The sequence below is a fragment of the Lagopus muta genome, chromosome 15 (assembly GCF_023343835.1).
Source record: "Lagopus muta isolate bLagMut1 chromosome 15, bLagMut1 primary, whole genome shotgun sequence".
Lineage (NCBI taxonomy): Eukaryota > Metazoa > Chordata > Aves > Galliformes > Phasianidae > Lagopus > Lagopus muta.
Genome location: NC_064447.1, coordinates 5,942,225 through 5,965,553, shown reverse-complemented (window position 1 = coordinate 5,965,553; position 23,329 = coordinate 5,942,225). Strand labels below are relative to the sequence as shown.

The window sequence follows — 23,329 nt, the reverse complement described above, 5'->3', positions numbered from 1 at the left end:
CATATTGAAATGTGCCCACTTGAATAACTTTAATTAGTTTACAGCTCAGAAATTCCTTTTATTGAAAACAGCATCTTTATGCTTAAGTTTGGTACAGGAGAAACTACTCTGGAATAAAATACTGCTATGACAGAGAAAAGTCCTCTGCTTTCATTGCTCCAATTTTGGAGCAATTCTTAAAAATTGGTGAAACATCTGTCACTGAGTAATTACCAGTGCTTCTTCACCCAATCTGTGCTTCAGTCTTTGTATTTCTGGAATTAATATAATAACATTTTTTCATTGAATAGGTGCGAGGAGATCTAGTCAATATTTTGAAGATTTCTAGAAATTGCTCAGTGGTTCCCGAGGTCCAGAAAAATATTTTTACTTACATAATTTTATTTACATAATTACAATTACATATGTAATAATAATATTACATAAAAGATCTGAATTTCTTCAAAGCCAGTAAAGTATTGCTTGACCTCGGAGGAAACTCAGACTGAAAAGTGCTAGAGGCCGTAGAGCTTTTCTAAAAAAATAGAAGGAAAAACCTTATCTAAGATCTACATGGCTGATCTCAGTTTGAGACTCTAGTTTACCTGTTGGTAAGGCTTGTCTGACCTTCCTCAGTGGTCCTGGCATCCCAAGGTAGCTGAAAGTCACTTTCTTAAACTGCAGCAAAACGTGCAGCATCCACTTTCAGTACTGAAAACTGCTGCACCTTTATTCAGCTTACAAGATGGGCAGTTCTGTAATTACTAAATTCCATGTGATCTTATGTGTCTTGAGAGTAAAAAAAAGACTTAACCTAAATTGAGGAGACATCCCTAAGTGGGGTCTGTGTTGAAGTCCAGCAGGCCAGACACTGCAGCAGGAAGCATGCCAATATCTTCTTAGCTCTTGTCAAGCCACTCCAGTGTGATTAGGATGAGCTGCAACCACTGTATAAAGCATTCTATTGTTTATTTATCCAATACTTCAGAAAAACATGGTCACTCAGAAATAGGAAAAAGTGTTGTTTTACAGTGTGCTGAATCTTGCTTTTGTGGTGGTTCTTTTTCTCCCAGAAGAAAATTTTATGTGTCTCTCTTTTTGACAGCAACTCAACTAATGAGGGAACTAATGTAAAGAAGTGCTGCAAAGGATTCTGCATTGATATCTTGAAGAAGTTGTCTAAAACTGTCAAATTCACATACGACCTGTACTTGGTGACTAATGGGAAGCATGGCAAAAAAGTCAATAATGTGTGGAATGGAATGATTGGTGAAGTAAGTTCTGTTAGGTAAAAGAGCTCTTAAGTGAGAACTTAGCAACGTTTGTTTTTAATTCATTTGGAGAAACAAGGTATTCTCTACTGAGTAATGTTGGTGGTGTCTTCTCTTTGTGGATCAGGTGGTTTATCATCGTGCAGTTATGGCTGTGGGGTCTCTCACTATTAACGAAGAGCGCTCTGAAGTGGTTGACTTTTCAGTGCCGTTTGTTGAGACTGGGATCAGTGTCATGGTGTCACGGAGCAATGGCACAGTTTCACCATCTGCTTTTCTAGGTATGATTCTCTAACCCCTCCAGATCATTTAATTGCATTTCTGTAGAGTGGGGTAGGTTTCACCCCATCAATTTTTGAATTATGCATTAAGAAGTTTGCATGGTATTGACAAACTTGATTAATGTGACTATTGGCACATGAATGCTGCTGGATTCAGATGCAATAATGGGAAACCAAATGACAATGATTTCCTTAAGAAAAGCTGCATTACACACTAACATATTCTTGTTTAGCCCATAATAAATTGTTGGTGGTTTTTTTTTAACAGTCATATTTATGAAATTATTTTAAAACCCCTTGTAGAAAAGCGTAAAAGAGAAGACTTTGTTATGACTGGAATAGATCTGACAGCTAAACTGACAGCAGATGTGTCTGACTTCTGAAAGCCATATTACTACTGTGTTCTGACAGATTTCCTCATATCTGTTATTTCTGATGTGGGTGTTCCCTGCATATAAGAATTTTATCAATGTTAAAACATCTTCATTTATTTCTACAGTTAATGTATACTACTTCCTGTAGAGATGTTATTCAAATTTTATTCAGGCAAAGTAAGGAAAAACCTAAATCCAGATTTCTATATGTTTAAGAGAGTGAGTTTATAGTCGAGACCACGTGTCCATTTTGGAAAAACTGGTAGAACAGGAAATCTGTGAATCTGGTTTTTTTTGGTGGTTTTTTTGTTTGTTTGCTTGTTTTGTTTTTAATGTATTGTGTGTGTATTTCTTTTCTTTTTTGGTGTGTGAGGGTAAAACTTGAAGTTAGTGGAGTAATCCAACCTTTTTACTGCTCAGTGTTACCCATAGCCAATCTTCTGAACTGTACACTAACAAGACATATACTACTGTTTTGTTTTTTTTCACTCTATTGAAACATGAAACCAGCTGCTTACTGGGGGATGTTCTTTCTGCCTTTGAGAATCAAATGAAAATGCTGAATGCATAATTCGATCTGTAATGTCACAGGAAGATCAACTTTATTATTCAATTGATTTTGTACTTGTTCAAACTTACTACTTGTTATTATAAATAGCTTTTTATTTTGCTGTTGCTTCTTTTAATCCTCCGTCTCATTACCAATCTGCTTAAATTATTAAAGAGCATTCTGCCTAAACTGTTGTTTATAGCTTGCTGTTTCAAATCAACGTGCTTTGCTCTTTGCCTTAGTTAAATTTTGACAAATTGCCATTGGTGTTTCCACAGTGTTGCTTTTGATAAGAGTTTCATTAGGCTTGCTTACTTCTTTGAAGATGATGTCAATATTGAACGATAATTTCATGTGAATTCCAATTAATTCCAATTAATACATGAACTCATAGAATATTTCTTAGTAAGTGTATTTGGGTTTACGTATTTGTTTCTGAAAGGATTGCTCTCTTCCTTTTAAACATTGTTATTTTGCTCGGTATTCTCTTCCAAACAAATTTCTGTAATAATTGAAAGAATTTCATAATCTGTATTTACAATATAATAAATGAAATACATTTCTTAAAATAGGAAAGAGAACAGTATGGTTTAATAATTCCCTGTTTTGTCTTGTTAGTTCACATCCAAAACATTTTCAAATGTTAAATTCATTGAATGAAGAAGTTTGGATGGAAGAACGCCTTGAGCTTCCAAAAAAAGCAAAGCATGGGTGCAGATTCACTTGTTGTCACATCCTGTGCTTCTTGGTTCTGTTCTAGTCTGAAGATTTCTTTCTCACACTTCAGAGCTCATTCACACTTCCAGTATCTACTAAAATTAGCATATATACCCCCAAATAAATTGACCGAATAAAGAGATTACTTTGACTTAGAAAACCTTTACTGCCTGCATCATTATACTATATTGACTAAAACAGGAACTTCTTAAATGACAGAGAATTTTTGATTAAGCAAAGGTGTTATTGATGATATTTAAGAACGCTGTGTTATCACATGGCAGTAACAATCCCTTCGGATAGTTGGTGCTTATTCTGTACTTGAAACTGCTTTTAGTTTTCCGCTCTAAACTACTTTAACTTAATCATATTTGTTGGTTTTTTCACTTTTTCTGACGTTCAGTTTTCCATAGAAAGCTTTTGATTTCAGAAATTTGCTCCCAGATGAGAGCAAGACTTGCTAAAGGATGAGTTTGCTATCGGTGGAAACAACATCTTCATTAGAAGTAGATAAAAGTGAACAGAAGAAAAAAAAAAAAAAAGAAACATACAGTTTGCTTTGGATGGAAACATTTGGCTCTTTTCCCTACTGCTTTCTGTTGGATAGAAAATGAGAGAGGTGTACTTCTCTGAAACGCCAAACGTCTTATGTGTACGCTTAATTGCTCTTGCTCTGTAGCAATATGGTCATAATGATGGGACCATTCTGTTGATAAAAGCATACACCATAGGATAAACAGAAATGAGTTGTAAACGGGATGAGCAGCGAGTCAAGCCAAGCATTTGCCTCTGTGTCAGTTAAGGCTTTGTTGAAGAAGTGAAATACACAGATTTTGCATTTGAGTTGCAACTTACATTTGTGATTTAGAATACGTGAGCAATAGCAGTTCCTTCTATATTGCTGCTTGTTTATCTGCTAGCGTTTTGGTTGAAACAGCTAATTTAAAGAAAGCCAGTGGGCTTGCCTAGCCCTAAGACATTGGAATTCTTGTGCTGTGACTGGTTTAATGAACTGTTTCTGTTTCTCTTGTCTCTTTTGCTGCAGAGCCTTTTAGTGCTTCTGTCTGGGTGATGATGTTTGTGATGCTTCTCATTGTGTCTGCCATGGCTGTATTTATATTTGAGTACTTCAGTCCTGTAGGATATAACAGGAATTTAGCACAAGGGAGAGGTAAGCTTTGCATTTTACACAGCCCTAGAGCCATCAGAAGAGTATTCATGTATTTACCATCCATTGCCCTCCATCTTTTAAAATAAACATAACATAAAGCAGTAAAAGCAGTCATGAAGCTTTTCATTTAAAATGTGATTTTGTGGTGGGGTTACATTCTAATTCATTGCAATAAAGACACGGAACAGTGTTATTAAAAGCAGTTATATTCAGGCAATGTTTGGTTAGTATACTGTAACAGCTGAGCTGTCAGCTTAAAAGAACTTGGGATAAACTCTATGGACTCCTGACTTATGAATTCAGAGCTAGTTCAGAGATAATGATCTAAAATGATGTAATTTGTTGCGCAAGCTGGAAAAGTAGCTGTTAGCTTGTATATAGTTTTATATAGTCCCTATAAAAAGGTATAGTTCTCTTGTGGTGAACTCAGCCTTGAAATGAGCCCAGTGGCAAGAGAGCATAATTTCTTACTGTGTTGCATCCTTGGCTATAGAAAGTTAATTTTCAAAATATACTGGCAAAATAAATGAGATACAGAACATGACTTTCTTGATGAAATTGTATAATATCAGCACTGGCCTGAGAATGAGGATTTCATGTACTGTGGTAGCCTCATCCTCCCCTTTCTTCACTTTCAGTTCAGAATGTGGGCTGTTTTTAATTTCTAAATCATTGTCACCTCACTTTATAGCAAGCAATCTCCCAGCTTGGTGAGGGTAATCCTAGAGACTGTGACTAGCTAATGGCTTCTTCCAGTTTGTGATTGGTTTGCTTCTTGAACAAGGAGTTTGCTGTAATATTCAGATGATGTTATCATTTTGATAAGATGGTATGTTTGTAACCTATGTCCAAAATAAACACTGTGTTTAGGAAGGGGAAATTAAAGGTTTGTAGAGATACTGGGGATCTGCAGGCAGGGTTGTTCTTTGTCACCTCATGTGCCAAAATTAATTATCTAGTGGCCAGAAATTCATAGTGTAGCACTGCACCATTCTAGCAGCTCCTAGAGGCTTGCCACAAATCCAGTTGCCATTCATTTGAAATATGGAGAGCTTAAAATCAATGGGAGTCCTTAAGTATATTACTCCCTTTCCTACCTGTTTTCATCAGGCAGAAGCTCAATGGCACTACACTCTTAAGTAACATAAAAAGAACTTTAGACTGTTTTCTTCCCATATACTTTCCTTACCATTGCTGCTCAGAAAATACATCCGTTCAACAGCTCAATTTTAAATGGCCTTATAAGGTAGTTTTACAAACCAATGGCTGGCTCCATTACGTTCATTTTACTGCAATCTAACTTAGCAATGCAGCAAAAAGAGGATAATCTAAGAAATGCTTAATTGTATTGTGACAATTGCTCTAAAATACATTTCTACTGAAATGATGACATGCACTGAGTATACCCACTTTGGGCTTTATTTGTTTAATAATAATTAAATTATTGGAGGTGTCTGCATTGTACTAATCTAAAGCTGGTTATGAGGATAGAAAAGTGGTCAAATATTTTTCTAACATTTATAGACATATGTGTAATTACAATGTAGAATACCGATGATAAATCCTGTGATTCCATTGGGAGGACTATAAATATGTATTAAAATATTTTAACCATGTCTTGATTAGTACATTTTGTTATACGGGGTATCTTACCACACCTTAATATAATTGCAACTAAAACTATTACTCTTTGCAATTATAGATCCCCATGGACCATCCTTCACCATTGGAAAGGCAGTATGGTTACTCTGGGGCTTGGTATTCAACAACTCCGTGCCTGTGCAAAACCCCAAAGGGACAACCAGTAAAATTATGGTGTCAGTTTGGGCCTTCTTTGCTGTCATTTTCCTGGCTAGTTATACTGCCAACCTAGCTGCATTTATGATTCAAGAGGAGTTTGTTGACCAAGTGACAGGACTGAGCGATAAAAAGGTAGGTCTTCTGCCTTAAAAGACATTAATGTCTATTCTTCATAATCCATCTACAAATTTGTACTTTGTACTAAAAAAACTGAGCAAGATAATCAGTTGGAACTGTATTACTTCTTTCTGAGTTCAAAACTCAAAGCATGAAAATATCTGACTGATTTCAAAGTCTTTGTATTGCCTTTTCCAAAGTAACTGCATTAATTAAAAGTACATTAATTTTGTGATGGAAATCAATTCTTGTTAGATTAAACGTGATGCCTCACCACCCTATAAAAGCTTGAAAAAAAAGCAGATAAATCAGCTTGAACGCATGGAAGACATTTGAAATGATTTAAACATCTCTGTGTAGAATGTTAATAGTTTATTCATTGACAAAATATTCATAAAACCAGTAACTATTCAGTTATTATCTGAAAAGGATCAGTGCTCTTGGAAAAAAAGTCTTTTTGATTTTCATATAGCATGGATGAAAGTCCAGATTTAGAGTGACACTAGCATAGGCAAAGAGAAACATTAGCAATCCATATAAGTTCGCTGTAGACATTTGAATATATTTCTGGTATAAAATGGAAAGAGTAAAGTTGAGATATTACCTGGAATAAGCCACATGATATTGAATGTGGAAGTGGCTTTCCTGGATTCAAGAATTTCTTGTGAGACTTTGATTCTGCACTGGAGAATTGCAGATAAGTTGTAGATAAATGACAGCTCATTTAAGCTCTCCTAAAGTTTCACACAAATTGACAAATAATAAACATACTTATTTTTCACATTTTTCTAGCTTGACTGAGTTTTCTTCCGCAGAAAGTATATACAAGCTCTTTGAACTTGAATTTTTCATCAATTGTCTCATAAACCAGAGACGTAGCAATTATTTATTTGTTGTTTAATTTGAGTGACTGTTTTGTAGTACAACTGCACAAGGGGTTCAAGTCCATTTACAAAAGTATTGTTGTGAAGGATATGCACAAAGCACATAAAGGGCACACCGTTGTCAAGTCTCTGCCCAGTTGTTTTAAAATGAAACTAAATATTGACATTGAGAAGTAATATTTCAGCAGTGTAGCAGAAGGGAGAACTTCACAAGGGATTTATTTCAAAGGACAGAAAATAAAAGAAATTGTTATTAAAAAGAAACAGTTCAGATGACTCACACCTGTTTACTGATTTAATGGTTCTCAATGACTGGCCTTTGAGTGATCTGAATTATCAAAGCATGACTTGCAAGCATGGCTAGGGAGAAAACAGATAAAAGGAAACAAAAAACAAAAAAACTGTGGAAAAACAAGCAGAACCCTTGAAAGAGTATGAATAGAAACACCTCTATTTAAAGGTAATATATTTAGTAAGCGATAGCTAAAAGATTTTCTCCTCTCGCAGATTAAAAACATAGATTTAAAACATCCTTTGTCCTGTTTCTGATGAAATAGTGTTTTCCTGGGAAGTTCTATTTGGGCAGGATTTAGCTTCCACCTGGCACCATGCTGGTGTTCAGGTCTACCAACACACTGCTGTCTTTCCTCTGCCCCAACTTGTGCTGAGCGCCCTCTTACCTGTGGGCTGGGAAAGTCTCTGTATTTGTTCTGTAGCCATTGACTAACAATTTATTTTTAGATGTTAAATAATCTTTATTGGTGTCATTTTTTCTGTTCTCTCTACTAAGTGAGATCTTATTTCTACCAAAAAAAAAAAAAAAAAAAGAAAAAGCAAAGAAAAAACACTTGAATCAGAAAATAACATCGACTCATGTGCAGATTATTTATTTGTTATTTAAGATTAAATTTTATTTTACAGTTCTTCAAATCCTGCCTGAAACATACAGAGATATATCAGGGGGTGCTTTACCTTTTCTGATTAAATTAGTTAAACAAGCGAGAAATACACTAAAGAAAAAATCTATTTAAAATGTTCTTCTCACGCACAGGTTTTGGTTCTCTACAAGCTTGAGCTTTCTCAAATTTTCAAAATTTGAATAATTAGGAGTAATTAATGGGTATATAATATGATACAGATTAAATTATTTTACTCTTGTCTTTGCCTTGTTTTTGTAATATCATTAGCAGTGGAACAGTTCAGGAAAACTCTGACCCTTGCTGCAAACCGAGCTGTCCCAGGCAAACGCCAGTGTGAAGAGACAGGATTGCATATGAGTAAAATTAATTAGTAACATCTAGAAGTTCACCAAATTCTGGTTAAGTTGGCAAATTTCAATATAGAAAAATAGCCAGAGACCTGAGTAATTGTACTGGCTGAGCATAATTTTAATCCTTAAACCTGAAGATTCCGTTCCTATCTGTGTTACTTGAATTGGCCTTCATTAACTTGTGAGTGGTTGGGAAATTGGTTTCGTTATTCTTCCACTTTCCTCTTTTTCTTACTTCCATAACTGAAAAGTCATGCTCCTTTGTCAGTGCTGTCAAGCAATAAATCATTCCCAATCAGAGCTTCAGGAGTTTCTCAATACTTCATAACTGACAGATAATAGAGAAGTCAGGAGAATAAGTATCTCTGAGCAGTCACTCCGACAGTCAGCATTAAGTAACTTCCACCCCAGGAATGCGTTTACACCAGCATCCAACCCCTGGTTTTGCTGAACACAACAGCATGCTGCTTACCTTTCTTGGCTTTAAGACCTCTTGATTAAACTGTCATCCTTCATAATGTCGCTAATAAACTTCTGAGTGCTGTGTCATCTGTGTGTCACCCAGAAATACATGGCACAGCATGTACTGGAGTTACTGGGGGTGGGTGTTCATAAACTCGAATGATTTAGAAGATGAGAGGAAAATTATGTTTTGACATTTTTGTATACGTAAAAGATTTCGAAAAGCTTTGTGTTCATAAAAAGGTATAGAAAATGAGTCCAAAAGTATCCATTGAAGCTGGCTCTCATAGCACTTGCTACTTTTGAGGCCATTTATACCTTTTCATCTGAAGGGAGATAAAATCATTAAGAGAAAGTAGGAAGCATTGGACAGAATTGTCTTGCAAAGCCTTTATCTGCTGTGGTTCCTCCAAAATGCCCCATATGCATGTGGTCATGGGGATTCTCTTCCACCTTAATAAGGAGCCTTCATGATGCCATTTATAGATTCCTTAATTTTTAGGATTCACATTGTTCTTGGAATATTACTTTTACTTTTTTTGTGAGGTAAGACAGCACAAGCTCTCTAGTTACTTAGGGACATCCTTGTGTCATAACAGAGCAGGGTGAAATCAAAAGGCAGTATGGCTGATGAAATAGTAGGGCGACCATTTTACCCCAGTCCATCTCTCCTCTTTGATATTATACCCTTCAGTGCCTTTTGAGACTTGTTGGAGGTAGATATTGAATAGTGATTATAATAATTTGGAGTTACTAAACACAGCAGCTACATTTTTCAAAGACCAGAAAGCAAATTGTTAGAATAAATCAGAATTCAAATGTGGGTTATTTTTTTCCTATCTCCATCTATGACTTCCACTAAAATCCCTGTTAGCAGAGGGAGAATATTTACTATTTTCTACTATTTTAATGTTTTCTGCTGTTCCTTAAAATAGTCCTGAAAAAAAAAAAGAAAAGCTAACAACTGCTCCAAATAGCAACGTTTTCAGACCGACGTGCATATCATCAAATTAAGTCCATATTAAACATTTGTGAAAGATCACTTTACTGCCTAATGAAATTGTCAGTTTTCCTTAGGCATATAGGAAAAACAAACTAAAAGCACTAGGACTGTTTTTCCTAAGCTTGGGCATCCTTTTGGAGGTTCCCAGAGCAGTAGGATTGGGGTTTGGTTACCATGTGCTACAGATCGAGCAGCAGGCAGAGCACGGAGAATGAATTGTTCTGTCTTCTGAATAATAGTTGATCTCTCTGCTGTTATGATTCAAGCAGGGGGCTTGTGCATTAAATTTAAGGATTTTATTACCAACTTTAAAAAGAAAAAAATTAACATTTCAGAAAATGTCTAGGAAGAAAATTGCTTCCTAACAGACATGATACATTTTAATTCCCACGATGGGGTTTTAGGGAAAATGAGTACATCTGTAGATTCAGTGCTTTTTTCTTTCTTTTATGCCTACCACACCACGCAGATCTCTGCTGAATCATAGAGCCTAGGACACGTCAGTTCTCTAAATACATGTTTAAAATTACTGATTAGAAATCTATGCACCTTAGATAAGAGTACAGCATTAGTAAAAATGTTTTAAACTCTGTTTTCCCATTTACACGTAATCAGGCAGCAGCGCCACACAATCACTTCCACAGAAATATCTCATTACTGTTCAACGCTTTTGGTTAAGAGCCTTGTGGCAAGAAATTCCAGTCAGTGGAGGATGTTTGGAACTATTCATTTCTGACTTTTCTGTATGCGAATTCCATATACAAATTATTTAATCAGTTGAATTACTTGTTATCCTTATGTTGTTAAAATGAACTAGCACTTCTTTGCTTTCCTGCAGAAATATTGTTATTTGAGTGTTCAGTTTGGGATGGAAAACTGCAACCATTCCTGTGGGAGGGAACTGGTGCCAACAACTTTAACCCACCTGAATGTTCTTGAAAAGTGAGACTATTCAAACCAAAACTCCATTTGTAAATCACCAAGGTGTTCCACTATGATCTTCCTGTTCCCAAATCCCTTGTGTTATACCCCAGGATTAGGAACCAAGCTTGCAAAATGCTCGCTACCATTGAATTTCCATAAATACCAATCGTGTCAACAGCAGCAATTTTTACAGGTCTTGAAATTGAAAATTTTGATTTTTTTTTTTCTCATCCAGTTTTATTAATTCGAAAATTTGAATCAGATATTAGGAGTTATTGGAAGGCATCTCACTGTTTCAGGGATTAATTAATTATATGAACATTTAAATAAAGATAATAGCAGACTACAGATGTATCAGTAGAATCTCTAGACATAAATTTAAAAGCAGGATTTGCCTCAGTGCCACATAGTGAACACAAAAAGGAGAGAGCAAATATAGTCTAAGAACCATGACTGGTATATAGTGTAATTTTAGTGCATAGGTCAATTAGTATGTGCAAGGTAGTAGCAAAGTAATAATTTAAACAGTATAGCTGTGAAATGGGAAAATGAGAAAAGTAAGACATTCGTTAGCTAGATGAATAGAGAAAAATAAAGTTCATTTCTTTATGCTTTGTCAAAATATGCTTAATTAAAATGAAGCATTTAATTGTAGTTCTTTAACAGGAAAATATTGTTGCAGCCATAATTTCACAGTCAGGGTTTGATGGAATGGAAAATACTCCCACTTTTTGTATAACTCTGTATTTTCTTTCCAAATTGGCACTGGATACTGAAAATTCTTAACGCCCTGAGACCAAACTTCAAAAAGAGGAGCATTACATACGTAGCCCAAAGGAAGCAGCAGCTGTATAAATATTAGCTTCTCTTGCAGCACAGGATTTGTAGATTGCTCTTTAACTTCTACAGCAAAAACAGAGTGCATTTTACCATGGAATTTATGGGTGACTGCTTTTACCAGTGCTTAATTGAATTCCCTTACTAGCCAATAGTTCCTCTAATTTGAATGGCATTTCAAAATTTCTTTCTTAGAGAAACATTTTAACAATTCTAAGGTGTCACGTGGTGCTTAATGGGAGATATTGAAAAATGTATATGTACATAATTTTCAGGTCTAGTAGCAAGTGTTGGAGTGAGATTATCTTACACTTGTGTGTGCCCTGAGCTATTGTTAATCCTGTTGAGTAGTCCCTGGCTTGCCTGTTTGTGCTGATGCAATAGTGATAACAGAGGGTAAAACTGTAGAATAACATCTATTTACCCTTGAGCAAATGGTATGTAGGAATAAACTGCATCTAGGATTATAGGTGTGAAAGCTCCAGAGACACTTTGCGTATCAAGTGAAGTAGCTGCTGAAGCCTTGGGGAAGATGCAAGAACTGTTCTTCCCCCTGAATCACAGGGGTAAGAGGGAAGTCAACCCTCACACTTTCCTTCCCTGCGCACCGCATCACCTCTGGAACAGTGTTAGGCTCTTTTTAAGGATGTGAAAATGATCCTTTTCCCTTGGCAACCCACTATGTCTCCGCTGAGATGAAGGTGTGAAATGACTATCAACTACAATTGTTATATACCAGAGTGTCTGCCTGGAGTTTGGGTTCTCTAAGGACACATTGGCAGATGGGGAACATCTTCCAGAATCTCTCTGTTCCAGTTTCTGTGGTTCTTCCATATCTCAATGCACAGAAGAAAGTCTTATCAAAGTGGCACATCTGAGCTGTTTTTAATTGGCATGTAGATGTTTCTGTGTAGTTCACCCAGTGTGAAGACAGTTTCTGATATAATAGAGCTGAGTGTGAACCCCATGCATTTGCCTAGAATAAATTTGAGGCAGCCTATGCAAGATTTTTATTTTCTACCTGAAATTACCCTGGTAGTTATTTCTTGCTGAAGTTACATCTCCATAGGTACCTATTTTGAGTGCCTGAAAGATCCTGATTTTCCTTTTTTCTCTGTAGTTTCAAAGGCCACATGATTATTCACCTCCTTTTCGATTTGGAACTGTCCCAAATGGCAGCACAGAAAGGAATATCAGAAACAACTACCCTGATATGCACCTCTACATGACAAAATATAATCAAAAAGGAGTTGAAGACGCCTTGGTCAGCTTAAAAACTGGGTAAGCTTCTTCCATGGGTTTTAAGGAATTTGCAGACTACAAAAGCTGAAAAATATTGATCTGTACTTACTGTGATACTGAACAGCGATCTCAGGCGTCGTGTGTAATTCATGGCTTTTTTTTTGCTTCCAACCACAGTGTACTGATTTCAGAAAAGAAAATGAGTACCCATGATTTGTATGACTACTTCTAAATTGTGTGTATGCTTTGATGTCCAATATACTATAGATTCAAAGTGCAAAAAAAGTATTATCCAAATTTAAATAGAGGAGCTACAGCAACACCTGCATTTGGGATGAGCTCAAAACAGATGACTATTTCTATAGCCCTGGTGTATCTTTTCAGGACTGATCCATAGGAATGTGTTTTCAGAGGGCACATTTCTGACTAAGCTTGTTTGTCTGCTGAGTGTGCAATAACCTGAGATTTCTTTTCATCTTTCCATCCTTTCTGTCATTCTTTGGCCCTATATATTTGCTGTCAGATCTGAAGTCTTGGCTTTGATCTCCACATGATGGAGACCAGATGATATTGTCCCATATGTAATCTAATCTTGCTTCTGATAATGTTGGCAAACCAGCCCACTCTACTTGGCTGGTCAAGAAGACTGAATTTTCATTTTAATTCTGAAAAGGTTTGAATGCAACTCACTGCTTGTGTCTGGATGAGAGCAGTATGTTAGCTTTGGTAATCTTTTCTAAACATGCAGGCTTGATAATAGTCTGCGTATTTCTTTTAATGATACTGGATTAAAGAATTTATCTGGATACATTTATATTGCTTTTTTTTCAAATGACAAGACTAAGTTGCCAACAGCAATTAAGTATATCTGCTCCCGTGACTGCTTGGTGTCTCAACTATTATTTACAGTAGCACAGGAAACATTTCTTCCTGTACTAAATTATCTGTTACTTTTGGTCCTTACTGTGAGAACTGTCTGTTCTTTTAATTTCTACTCTCCTTCCCCCAAACATGTTGTAGATTGTAATATATTTCTTCTGTGGGGAGAAAAAAAAAAAAAAAAATTGAACTCACTAAACCTTTCTGAGGTTTTCTTCCTTAAAAAGTTATCCTTTCCATGGATTTCTTTTCCACAGTCTCCATGTAACCAACTGGACTCCTTATATTATCATTTCTATAGGTGTTCTCAAATGGCATTTCTCAAGCACAGTTTGTTCTAAGATAAACACATAACTTAAGGTGCACTTGACCTCACCCAAGATACTGCAAACTGGGCCCATGCAAATTTTATTTCCTAGGAGACATCTGCATTGTGCACTGCATATACTGAGCTGAATGCTACTGTTCCTGCTGTCAGTTTTTGAATAGGCAGCTCTCCCTAAATTCAACCATTTCTTGAGCTCATTTAGAAGGGATGGTTTATTTATGGGATATATGTTCCTTGTACTTTTCATCTGTCATTTGTGGTACTGAAAACCCTGAAAAGCCACTTTTAGCTTTAAAATAAGGCCACCTGACAGACCCTGAAGCAAGAAAAGGGGGATCTGCCTGGCTACAGGTAGTTCAGGACATTCACTAAAACTGGGGCTGGCTGCTCCTCTGCCAGCTGCTGCTCTTCCTCAAATTCTTTAGTGCTTTTGACAGTATAAGCTATCCATATATTTCTATTTAATAGATTTTATTTCAACTGGAGTCTCCTCCCTCTTCTAAGTAACTTCTTAGAGCAGGCACCCCAAGGTGCCTACCTTGCTCCCTCTGGCTGACATTTCTCTAGCAAGTGGTTCCAATAAGCTGCCATGGGTGATGTTTTCACAGAATCACAGAATGCCAGGGTTGGAATGGACCTCAAGGATCACGAAGCTCCAACCTCCCTGCCACATGCAGGGCCACCAACCTCCACATTCAATACTAGACCAGGCTGCCCAGGTCTCCATCCAATCTGGCACTGAACACCTCTAGGGATGAGTTTTCTGGATCATTGTAAGCAACTCTTAGATAATTGCTGCACTCCTTTGTATTTTTTCTGATAGAACCTACAGGAGGATTAAGCAGCACACCGACAGATGCTGGGAAGTGTCTCTTTGGCTGAGCTTATATCACAATTTTGGACATTTCAGCAGGAGAGTGGTGTCAAATGGGCTTACATATTTCCCCACTGCAGTTTCTGCCACGCAAAAACTGTAGAAACCCCCAGTGAATGTGCTAACTGTGGGCAGTAAGCTCAGATACAGATCAGACAGCATGACTTTATATTTTTTTTTGCCTTTTGGTGACCAAACCAATCTGCCTGTGTGATCATCCTGTCACTTGCACCTTTGCCCCATTTGGCTTTTCCATTTTGCCAAGAAATTTGGTGAGGATGTGATGGCAGTTCCTATGGCTGGCACCTCAGCTCTGCGGAGCTAAAAGTGTCCTAGGTGAAAACAATGAGCCTGTCTAATAGTAGACTGTATTAGTTTCCATTCCTTGTTCAAGAAAAGGCATGAAGAGACATGTCAGAATATCACTACTGCCTGCCTCTTCTCTTTGTCCAGGCTTATGCTCTTCAAAAACAGCATTTTCCCCTTTTCTTTCTCAGTATACATAGCTGTTTCCTCCTTTTTGACATTTCCCCAACTTCTGCCTTTCCCCATCATGATTTTTTTTTACCAGATTGCAGATTGTTTCACGCTTTCATGTGAAGTTTGCCTTCATCCCTTCTCTACATTAGATCAAGCTGACTTTTTCCCTACTTCACTTAAGCCTATGAGTGTGAATACTCTGTGCCCCAAGGAGCCATGTCACCACTGCTCTTCTGAGGATGACATCTCTCCTTTCACAAACTGCTTCTTTTTCCCAGCAAATACACCTTTTCTGTTTTCTTCTTCAGTATGTATGAGTTCTGATTACTGCTATTTCATTTATTTTCATCTTTATCTCTTGTCAGAGTTATCCTTTTATCTGTTTTTCTCCTCGTCAGCATCACTGGTAGCATACAAAAAGCAATTTTTCTTCCATATCATGCAGCCTGCTGCTTCTGCACAGCTTATTGAAGATGAACTATTTGGTAATTATAGAGTCATAGACCACAGACCCGGTAAGGACTTGCAAAGATTGTTTGCTTGATGTTGTCTGCTGCAAGTCAAAATAAACAGTGCTGGTGTTCCTCTGGAAGAATTCTGTAATTCTTGTTGTAATTCTTTGCTGTGGGTTGTATCTACTCAGAGTTGTTGAGTTTGCATGTAGTACTTCCCCATGTATTAATGTTCTGCTGCAGTAAAACTCTCAAGGGAAGTGCAATGGCCATACACTCAAAGTGATTTCAGTGTTCTCACCCTTGCCTTGGCACATTGACACTGGTGCACTGACTAGAATTTAACTGCTAATGGCTGAAATGACAAAATTTCATTGGTAGATTATTTTCCTGTGGTAGAGATAAAATGGGAAGCTTTCATTATCTGTTTGCCAACACTGATGAATCCATCTAATTTTTTCTTTATTTCCTTAATTCTCCTGGAAATTAGACTGCAGCGTATATCTTGTTTCAAGCGAAGTGATGGCCTCTCTAACTGGTGCTGTGTTCTGAGAGCATATCGATGTGAGGACTTTATTTCAGCTTCACTGCAAAAAGCTGTCAGTATAACTCGTTTCAGGAAAATTGCAGTAATGAATCCCTTGTGTTCCACGGGCAGGCAGTCTCTTGCTATACAGCTGCAGACCCCTTCACTGTCGTTAATGTTTTTCAGTTTTTATTTGCGGCTGCAGCTGTGACTATACACTCAAGGATTTGATGCTAAAGTTTCCTTAGGTTTCCATCTGCCTTCCTGTTAATGACTGCAATGTTTGCTGATTTATATAATCAAGGTTAGTGCCTTATTCTCTCATTGTCTGTGGCATACTGGCAGTAACACAAAGCTTTTCATAAAGAATGCCATGGTGACAGCAATTCTGCAGGGTTCTTGGCAGGTATGGCCTTACATACAGAGGATTATCAAACTTGAACAGTCCAAAGAAGATATTTCTGACCTACAGATGTGCCCTGAGCTGTTAGCTGCTTTGATAGGAACAGGTGAGTTGTCTGTTCCTTTCCTCAACGTTTTTAATGACATTGTTATTATGATGCTAGAAGAAACACCTGAAAGCAGCTAATCCAACAGTGTGAGTGGCACGAGAAGTTCTTCCCCTAACTCCTACAAGCATTCTTATCTGAAACAGCAATTAAAAAAAATTTTTTTAAGCATGCAGTTTTTCTAAGCAGAGAAAGTGCAAGAGAAAAGCCCCGGAAGGCTCTGATGTCCTTTTAGCCCTCAGTCCCTAAGCTTATTGGCCTGAATTGGATTTTTGTTGTGTTTATAATGCTTATAAATTGTGTCCAGTTCACAGCTCTGCACACTGTTCTTCACTGAACAGATACAGGCTGGTCAGAGGCTGTGCTGGCAGCTTCCACAGTGTGTTGCAGGCATAACCAGAAGGCAAACATCTCCATTTCTGTCAGCTGGAACACAGTTCAGATTGTGCCCAGCAGGTCTTTCTCTTAATTGCATCTGCCAATTAAAGTGGTGGTGTACCTAAAATAAAAATAATTTTAAAAAACCCTTGTATTTTGGGCAGCCAGCTGACATCTTCGCTTGGATGCAAGCCCAAGCTGTATTTCCCATTGTTTTCAATTTGTTTTGCAGAAAAAATTGTTATCAATTTTTCATCAAAGGAAAAACTTTATAGTTTTTATTCTCTCTGTTCCTTTTCACCTGAAAAGAGGAGTAAAGCAATGAGAGAAATTACCGATTTGAGAGAAAAGTTGTATCTGTGAATTTTTGATAAAAAGCACAAGTTCTTCATCATTCTTGTGGGCAGATAATAACTGCTTGCAACCAGAACTCAAAGAAATGCTCAGCAGACATAAATTTTTAAACTTTTAATCTAGTGGCTGAATATTTTCTGACTGGATCTGATTGACAACACCTTACAGTATTCGCAATTGAGACTCTTCACACTTTTCTTTGACTTTTAAAATTACTACAGATATAGCAATTCTTTTAGCTAATTTTGGAAAAATTACTAGAAGTGGTTGAGTTGGAGGAAAAAAAGGAAAGGTCAGTTGTTGAAAAGTCAAAATATATAGTAGTCTGGTAGGACCTAATGTGCTGCTCCAGAGGACTCCAGGGGCTGAGGTTGGTTGTAACAGGTTTGGATGGGGAGGAAGCAATAACATTGGAATTTAGATGGTTATTAGGATCTGAGAAGGCACTCACTAAAATGTCTGTGGAAACTCATACCCCAGTGTTTTCATGTTATCTATAAACAGAATCTGAAAACATAATGTCCTCTAAAGCTGGGTCACATCATCAGGATCTTCTTCATGGCTGTAAGATAAATGTTGATTCCCAACAGCTTATCCAGAACAACTTGCCTCTAGGAAAAGTGGTTTATAGTCATTTATTTCTAGTTCCACTACTGAGTACCTGAATGCTTTTTTGATTTATTTTTTTATTTTAAAAAGATTACCCTCTGTGTCTGTATTATTTTTTTTCTTAGGTAATGCAATTATCTACCTAATGTCTTTAATATTTAAAAGAACCTGGAAATGAATGAACAGGTGAAAGGAACTATATTCCACCTAACCCCTCTTCTTTTGAGAGGAAGCTATTCTAAGTTTTAATACTCTTTTGATTTGGGGATGAGATCAGGTGCTTGGTGAAATGTGCTGAATTCACCCTTCATTATGCTATTGTAACTAGGACAAAACCTTTAATCTAAAAATATATTCCCCCTACTTGACTTTTCAAATTTTGTGTTTTTATAACCGATGCTTTGCAAGCATTTCATTGCTTGGCTACTGTGACCTGAAATGGGCACAATATTCCACTGCTTTAAGTACTCATACAGGCGTGCATCATTTTCCATTATTTTGTTACTGAGGAAAATGCTACAGGGACAAGGAAGGCAGGTGGGCAGAGGATGGGGAACACGAACTCCTGTGAGCGTGGGGGGAAAATGCCTGCTCAGGTGACTACAGGCATGTTGTGCTGGCAGGTTCACAGCCTGAGATTCCCTGACAGGTGAGGAAGAGCCCTCACAATCTCTCAGGTTGTGCAGCATGGTGTTAATGTCTTCAAGAGGCTGCTCTTCTGAGTTTTGTGCCTGTGTTTTCTGTGTGAAGATTGAAGTGAGGACAGTGAGATCCATTCCCTGCTAATGAGTTCATCATTTAAGTGGATAAAACTTTGCTAACCTGCGTTGTGGTGGGAGGTGGCTGTTAAATTAGCTCCTGTTGAATTGGTAATGTCAAAGTGTCACAGAATCCATCCAGCGTATGTGAATTTAAGATCTGCACAGAGCTGGCGAATGTATGCTGTAGGACAAAGTCTCTGCGGGTGATGAAGTGCCATCAGATAGCCTGAAATGCTTTTTTTGTCAAAACTGGGTAGAGGAAATCATCTGTTCTTCATGCTAAAGGTTAAATATCTGCTTCTCTTGCTCCGATAATGCCAAAATGTCACGTTAGAGCACTTTTATTGAAGCCTCCTCTTCAGAGCAGCATTCCTTTCCCTGATTGCTGTGCCACTACGTGGTGACCTTTGGGCATTAGACTCCTGGACACAGTTTTAGAGATGCACAAATGAGGCTGTGTCTCTCACTCTGCATTCTTGACATGCTTTCTTTTATCCCTTCACTGGATTTAAAAATAAAAGAAATCTGTAAATCTATCATATATTGCAACCACCGTTTTTGCAGTTGCAAAATGCACTGGCTGCCTTCCCAACAGTGGTATTTATGATCTCTAAAATATATGCTCATGTTTAATCCTGCTATGAGTTGTTTTGTTTTTTTTCCTAAAATCAAATGCTAAGTGCTTATAAATGAATCTATTTTGCAGATGATGTGATTTATTCTTAAAAGCAGAAAGCTAGAAAGTGGTCTGTTGTTTGTTTTTTTTTTTTTGTTTTGTTTTGTTTTTGCAGAATGCTTTGAAAATGAGCTCTATATCAAAAATCATTATTAGACAAAGCTTAAATAAGTGTTGTTGGGGATGAGGAGGATGAAAGGGGAGAGTACAGATGATGTTAAAACTATTGTTTTGAGGATTCACTGACTTGTAAGTCTGATTCTTGTAACAAGAAAATAATTCTAAATATTGTCCTTTGAAAGGACAGGAATGGAGCCTTAGTGAGCAGGTATCACACTCTCTTTGTAACAAACTTTTCAGAATAACCAGAATAAACCAGAAGGTGCACATTTAGGTTTAAAAGACACTTCATCAAAAATGTAAAAAAATCACAAACAGGTGTCTACAGCAAAATGCAGCGCACACTGATTTCTGTGATTCCTATCTTCTATGCATTCTGTTTTTATGTAAGTCAAACCTGTGTTAGTAACTATACACAGATTTTCTGTGGCCATGAAAAGAACATATTTGGGGTGTTAAAAAACATAAGGAAATGAGAGTTAAAAAAAACGATTCTAAAGTTAATGTCCTGAATATTCCAAACCTGAATCTGACAAGTGAAGCCTCCTGTTTTAGCAGGAAATTAATTTTGCTGAAGATATTGTATGTTTGGATTCGCTATTTTTTGCATTATTTGAAAGCTGGAAAGTTACTTCAGTCTTGCTTCAATTCCACTGACTCTCAATACAAACACAGTATTATTTGTTCCATAGACTTCCGTGAATGACAGTAAAGAACAATAAAGAAAAAAACAGGACTGCATGAAAGCATCCATCTCATTTTCTGAATACTGCAACACAGGTCGTAGTAGGACACAAAGTAATTGAAAGAGGTTGATTTCTGGTGCGCTTGATTACAGCTCTGCGTCTGCAGAACTACTGAACAGATTGTCATCTTAGATTATTCCATTTTCTTTCCATCAGAAAAACAAAATCCCTGAAGGATCGTGTAGCTGGCTAAGGAAGCAAAATAACATTTTCCAAATGAATGATACTTTTATTCTTGAGGAAGAAGCCGTAACTAATAAAGAGGCATTTTCCTAATCCTGCTTTTCAATTTCCATCCCATGAATTTGGTGGAAAGTGTGTGCAAATGGAAAATGACTTACAGTGGAAAGCAGTTTTCAGCTTTACAGAAATTATTCTTCTGTACCTTTTCCTCTAAGTTGAATTTTTCTTGCACAGGCATTTTTTGAATGCGTACAGCAGCACTCTAGAGAAAGGGCTTTTGCAGTAGCTGTTCTGATTTTTCAACTCATGCTTCTTGGTGACTTGTAAATGTATAGGTACAAGACTGTTTGCATTTCTTTTTCACAGATTTCACACTTCAAATTATTGCATTCAGTAATGTTTTGGGTTATTTTAGAACTATTCCAATTCATAATTTTCTAACACCTGCTATTCTCTTATGCTGTATGAGCTAAATTTCTCCCCCCCCCTCCCAGTCTTCTCTGTATTTGTTGAGTAATGAAGGACGCTTGCCTTTGTAGACTTTCTTACATAAATATTCCAAACTGTTTATTTTCTCTCTTATTCAGGATTATTGCAGTAGTTCAGAGGAACTCTACCAACCTGCCAGTTACTCTGATGAGTCATAAGACTGTAATCCTGTTCCTCCACGTTCATTAAAGAAGCCTGGCATGCTTGGCTAGTCCATGGCAGCTATAAATCTTTGTTCTTGCTGCATTCCAGTTTCTATTGTTCTCTCTTCTAATTCTTAGCAGTTTATTTAAACCTACACAATGTGACAAAGCTTTTCGCCCCCTGAAGCGGCTGCACTGAAATTACAAGTTAATTGATTCATCTTTACCTGACTGAGGCTTGTGCAAGGCTCTGAGCCTTTCAGGCTTTCTGTCTTATCCTGGAGCTTATGGCTCACTGCCACCTCTGCAAACAACTGGGAAAGAATCACATTTTTTGGCTTGTCTAGATTTTGCTGCCTCAGTTTTCATAAACTCTTCTTGAGAAACATTTAAAGAAAATTCTTCCAAACTCAGAGTGTCAGGAAGTCTACCTTCTCATGATGGAAGAGGCCATTTGCCCTTACTTTGAGGATTTCATTTGTGGCTTACTCCTTGCCCACACTCCAGGGGCACATTGTATTCTGAAGCTGTGCTTTGCAAGGAAAAGTGCTTCTGTAATCAGCACATGCTGAAGAGATAATTAAGCCTTGAGAGGTTATAAGATTTATGGTGGAAATCGGGAAAATATATTCTGAATATGAGCTTGTATTTGTAGAAAGCAAGACTTTTTCAGGGCGATCAATTTTTTGATTTACAGCTCAGGCATTGGGCAGCAATGCAGAAGCCTTCAGCCCTCAGCCTCTGTCAGAAAAGTACCTCATGTTTTTAAATCTGTTTACATAATGGTATTTTTTGTGACCTTCTAGACATAGCAGAGAGAAAGTTCCCCAAGGTAAAGCTGTCTGTGCATTCAGAGCCTCCCTCCTTCCTCACTGTGCACCCACTGCAACTGATGCCATGCTGCATGGGGAAGCTGGGAGGGGTCTGTCCCGGCACCTCCTCCCCACTTCAGCCAGCCCACTTCTGTTGCCCTGGCACTAGGCTGCTGTGTCTCATTTACAGGCTGAGATTGTGACACAAGATCTTCCAGATGCTTAAGAATTGTTTTCTCCATATTGTTACCCATTTTTAAAGAAGGAGCAATCAGATTTTTAACATTAATGGGGTTGTGCTGAGGATTAAGTCTACTCAGTTTTAGAGAAGAATGGAAAAACAAAGGAAATGATGGCCCAGCTATTTCTTCTAGTGGCATGAGCCACCTGTTGTTTCTCCAAATTAACCACCTCACTAAATTTGATTTGATGACTTGGATGGTGACCATGAGTGATATCCTCGCAGGGGAGAAATAAAGTGCAAAAAGAAGTGAGAGAAACTTTGCTCTTCACTTTTTCATCGCTCCCAGAAACCTCATTCTTCTCTGATATAACAGGAGACAGATATGTTTGTTTCTCCAGTGTCAAAGTACTGCTATCTGATCTGTAAAAGTTAGGCTACTGCATCGCTCTGTTGATTAAATATTTAAGAACAAACATTGAATTATGTGGTGTATAGAAGTGTTTCTTCTCTGTCAGTAGCCAAAATCTGATATGCCTCCATCTTGCTCTAATCTGGGAATATAAATGAAAAGCTTTATCAATGAAAAACAGCTGAAGATAAGCGACAAGTGTGACTTCAAAACCTGAACAGCCGCAGAATTCACAACTGGTACAGACTGCGTATAGATATAACATAACTGCAGTTGATACCCTTGTATGTGTTTGTGCCACAGTGAATTTATTTTTACAATTCTCTTTCCGTGAAGACAGGTCCCAACTGTTTATAAACAGCATTCTGCCAGCCTCTGTCATTTGCATCCCTTCAGAACATTTCAGCAGTGCACCATAGCAATGTATTGCAGCTCTTTGGAGGCAGAGGACAGTGGGCAGTGCCTGGAGCTGCAGTGCCAGGAGGGCAGATGTGTGGTGAGCCTTCCTCCCACAGCTGTGCAGCCAGCTGTGTCC

General features: G+C 37.5%; 1 protein-coding gene across 5 annotated transcripts in view; it reads left to right on the top strand.

Moving 5' to 3' along the window:
• Positions 1-23,329, top strand: part of GRIN2A (glutamate ionotropic receptor NMDA type subunit 2A) — a 161,538-nt gene that overhangs the window by 111,055 nt on the left and 27,154 nt on the right. For all 5 annotated transcript variants that reach the window (XM_048961714.1, XM_048961716.1, XM_048961715.1 and 2 more), the window contains 5 exons: positions 1,085-1,253; positions 1,378-1,531; positions 4,218-4,343; positions 6,046-6,275; positions 12,761-12,921. In XM_048961714.1, the coding sequence (XP_048817671.1) occupies positions 1,085-1,253; positions 1,378-1,531; positions 4,218-4,343; positions 6,046-6,275; positions 12,761-12,921 (840 nt within the window). The remainder of the gene's footprint in view (positions 1-1,084; positions 1,254-1,377; positions 1,532-4,217; positions 4,344-6,045; positions 6,276-12,760; positions 12,922-23,329) is intronic.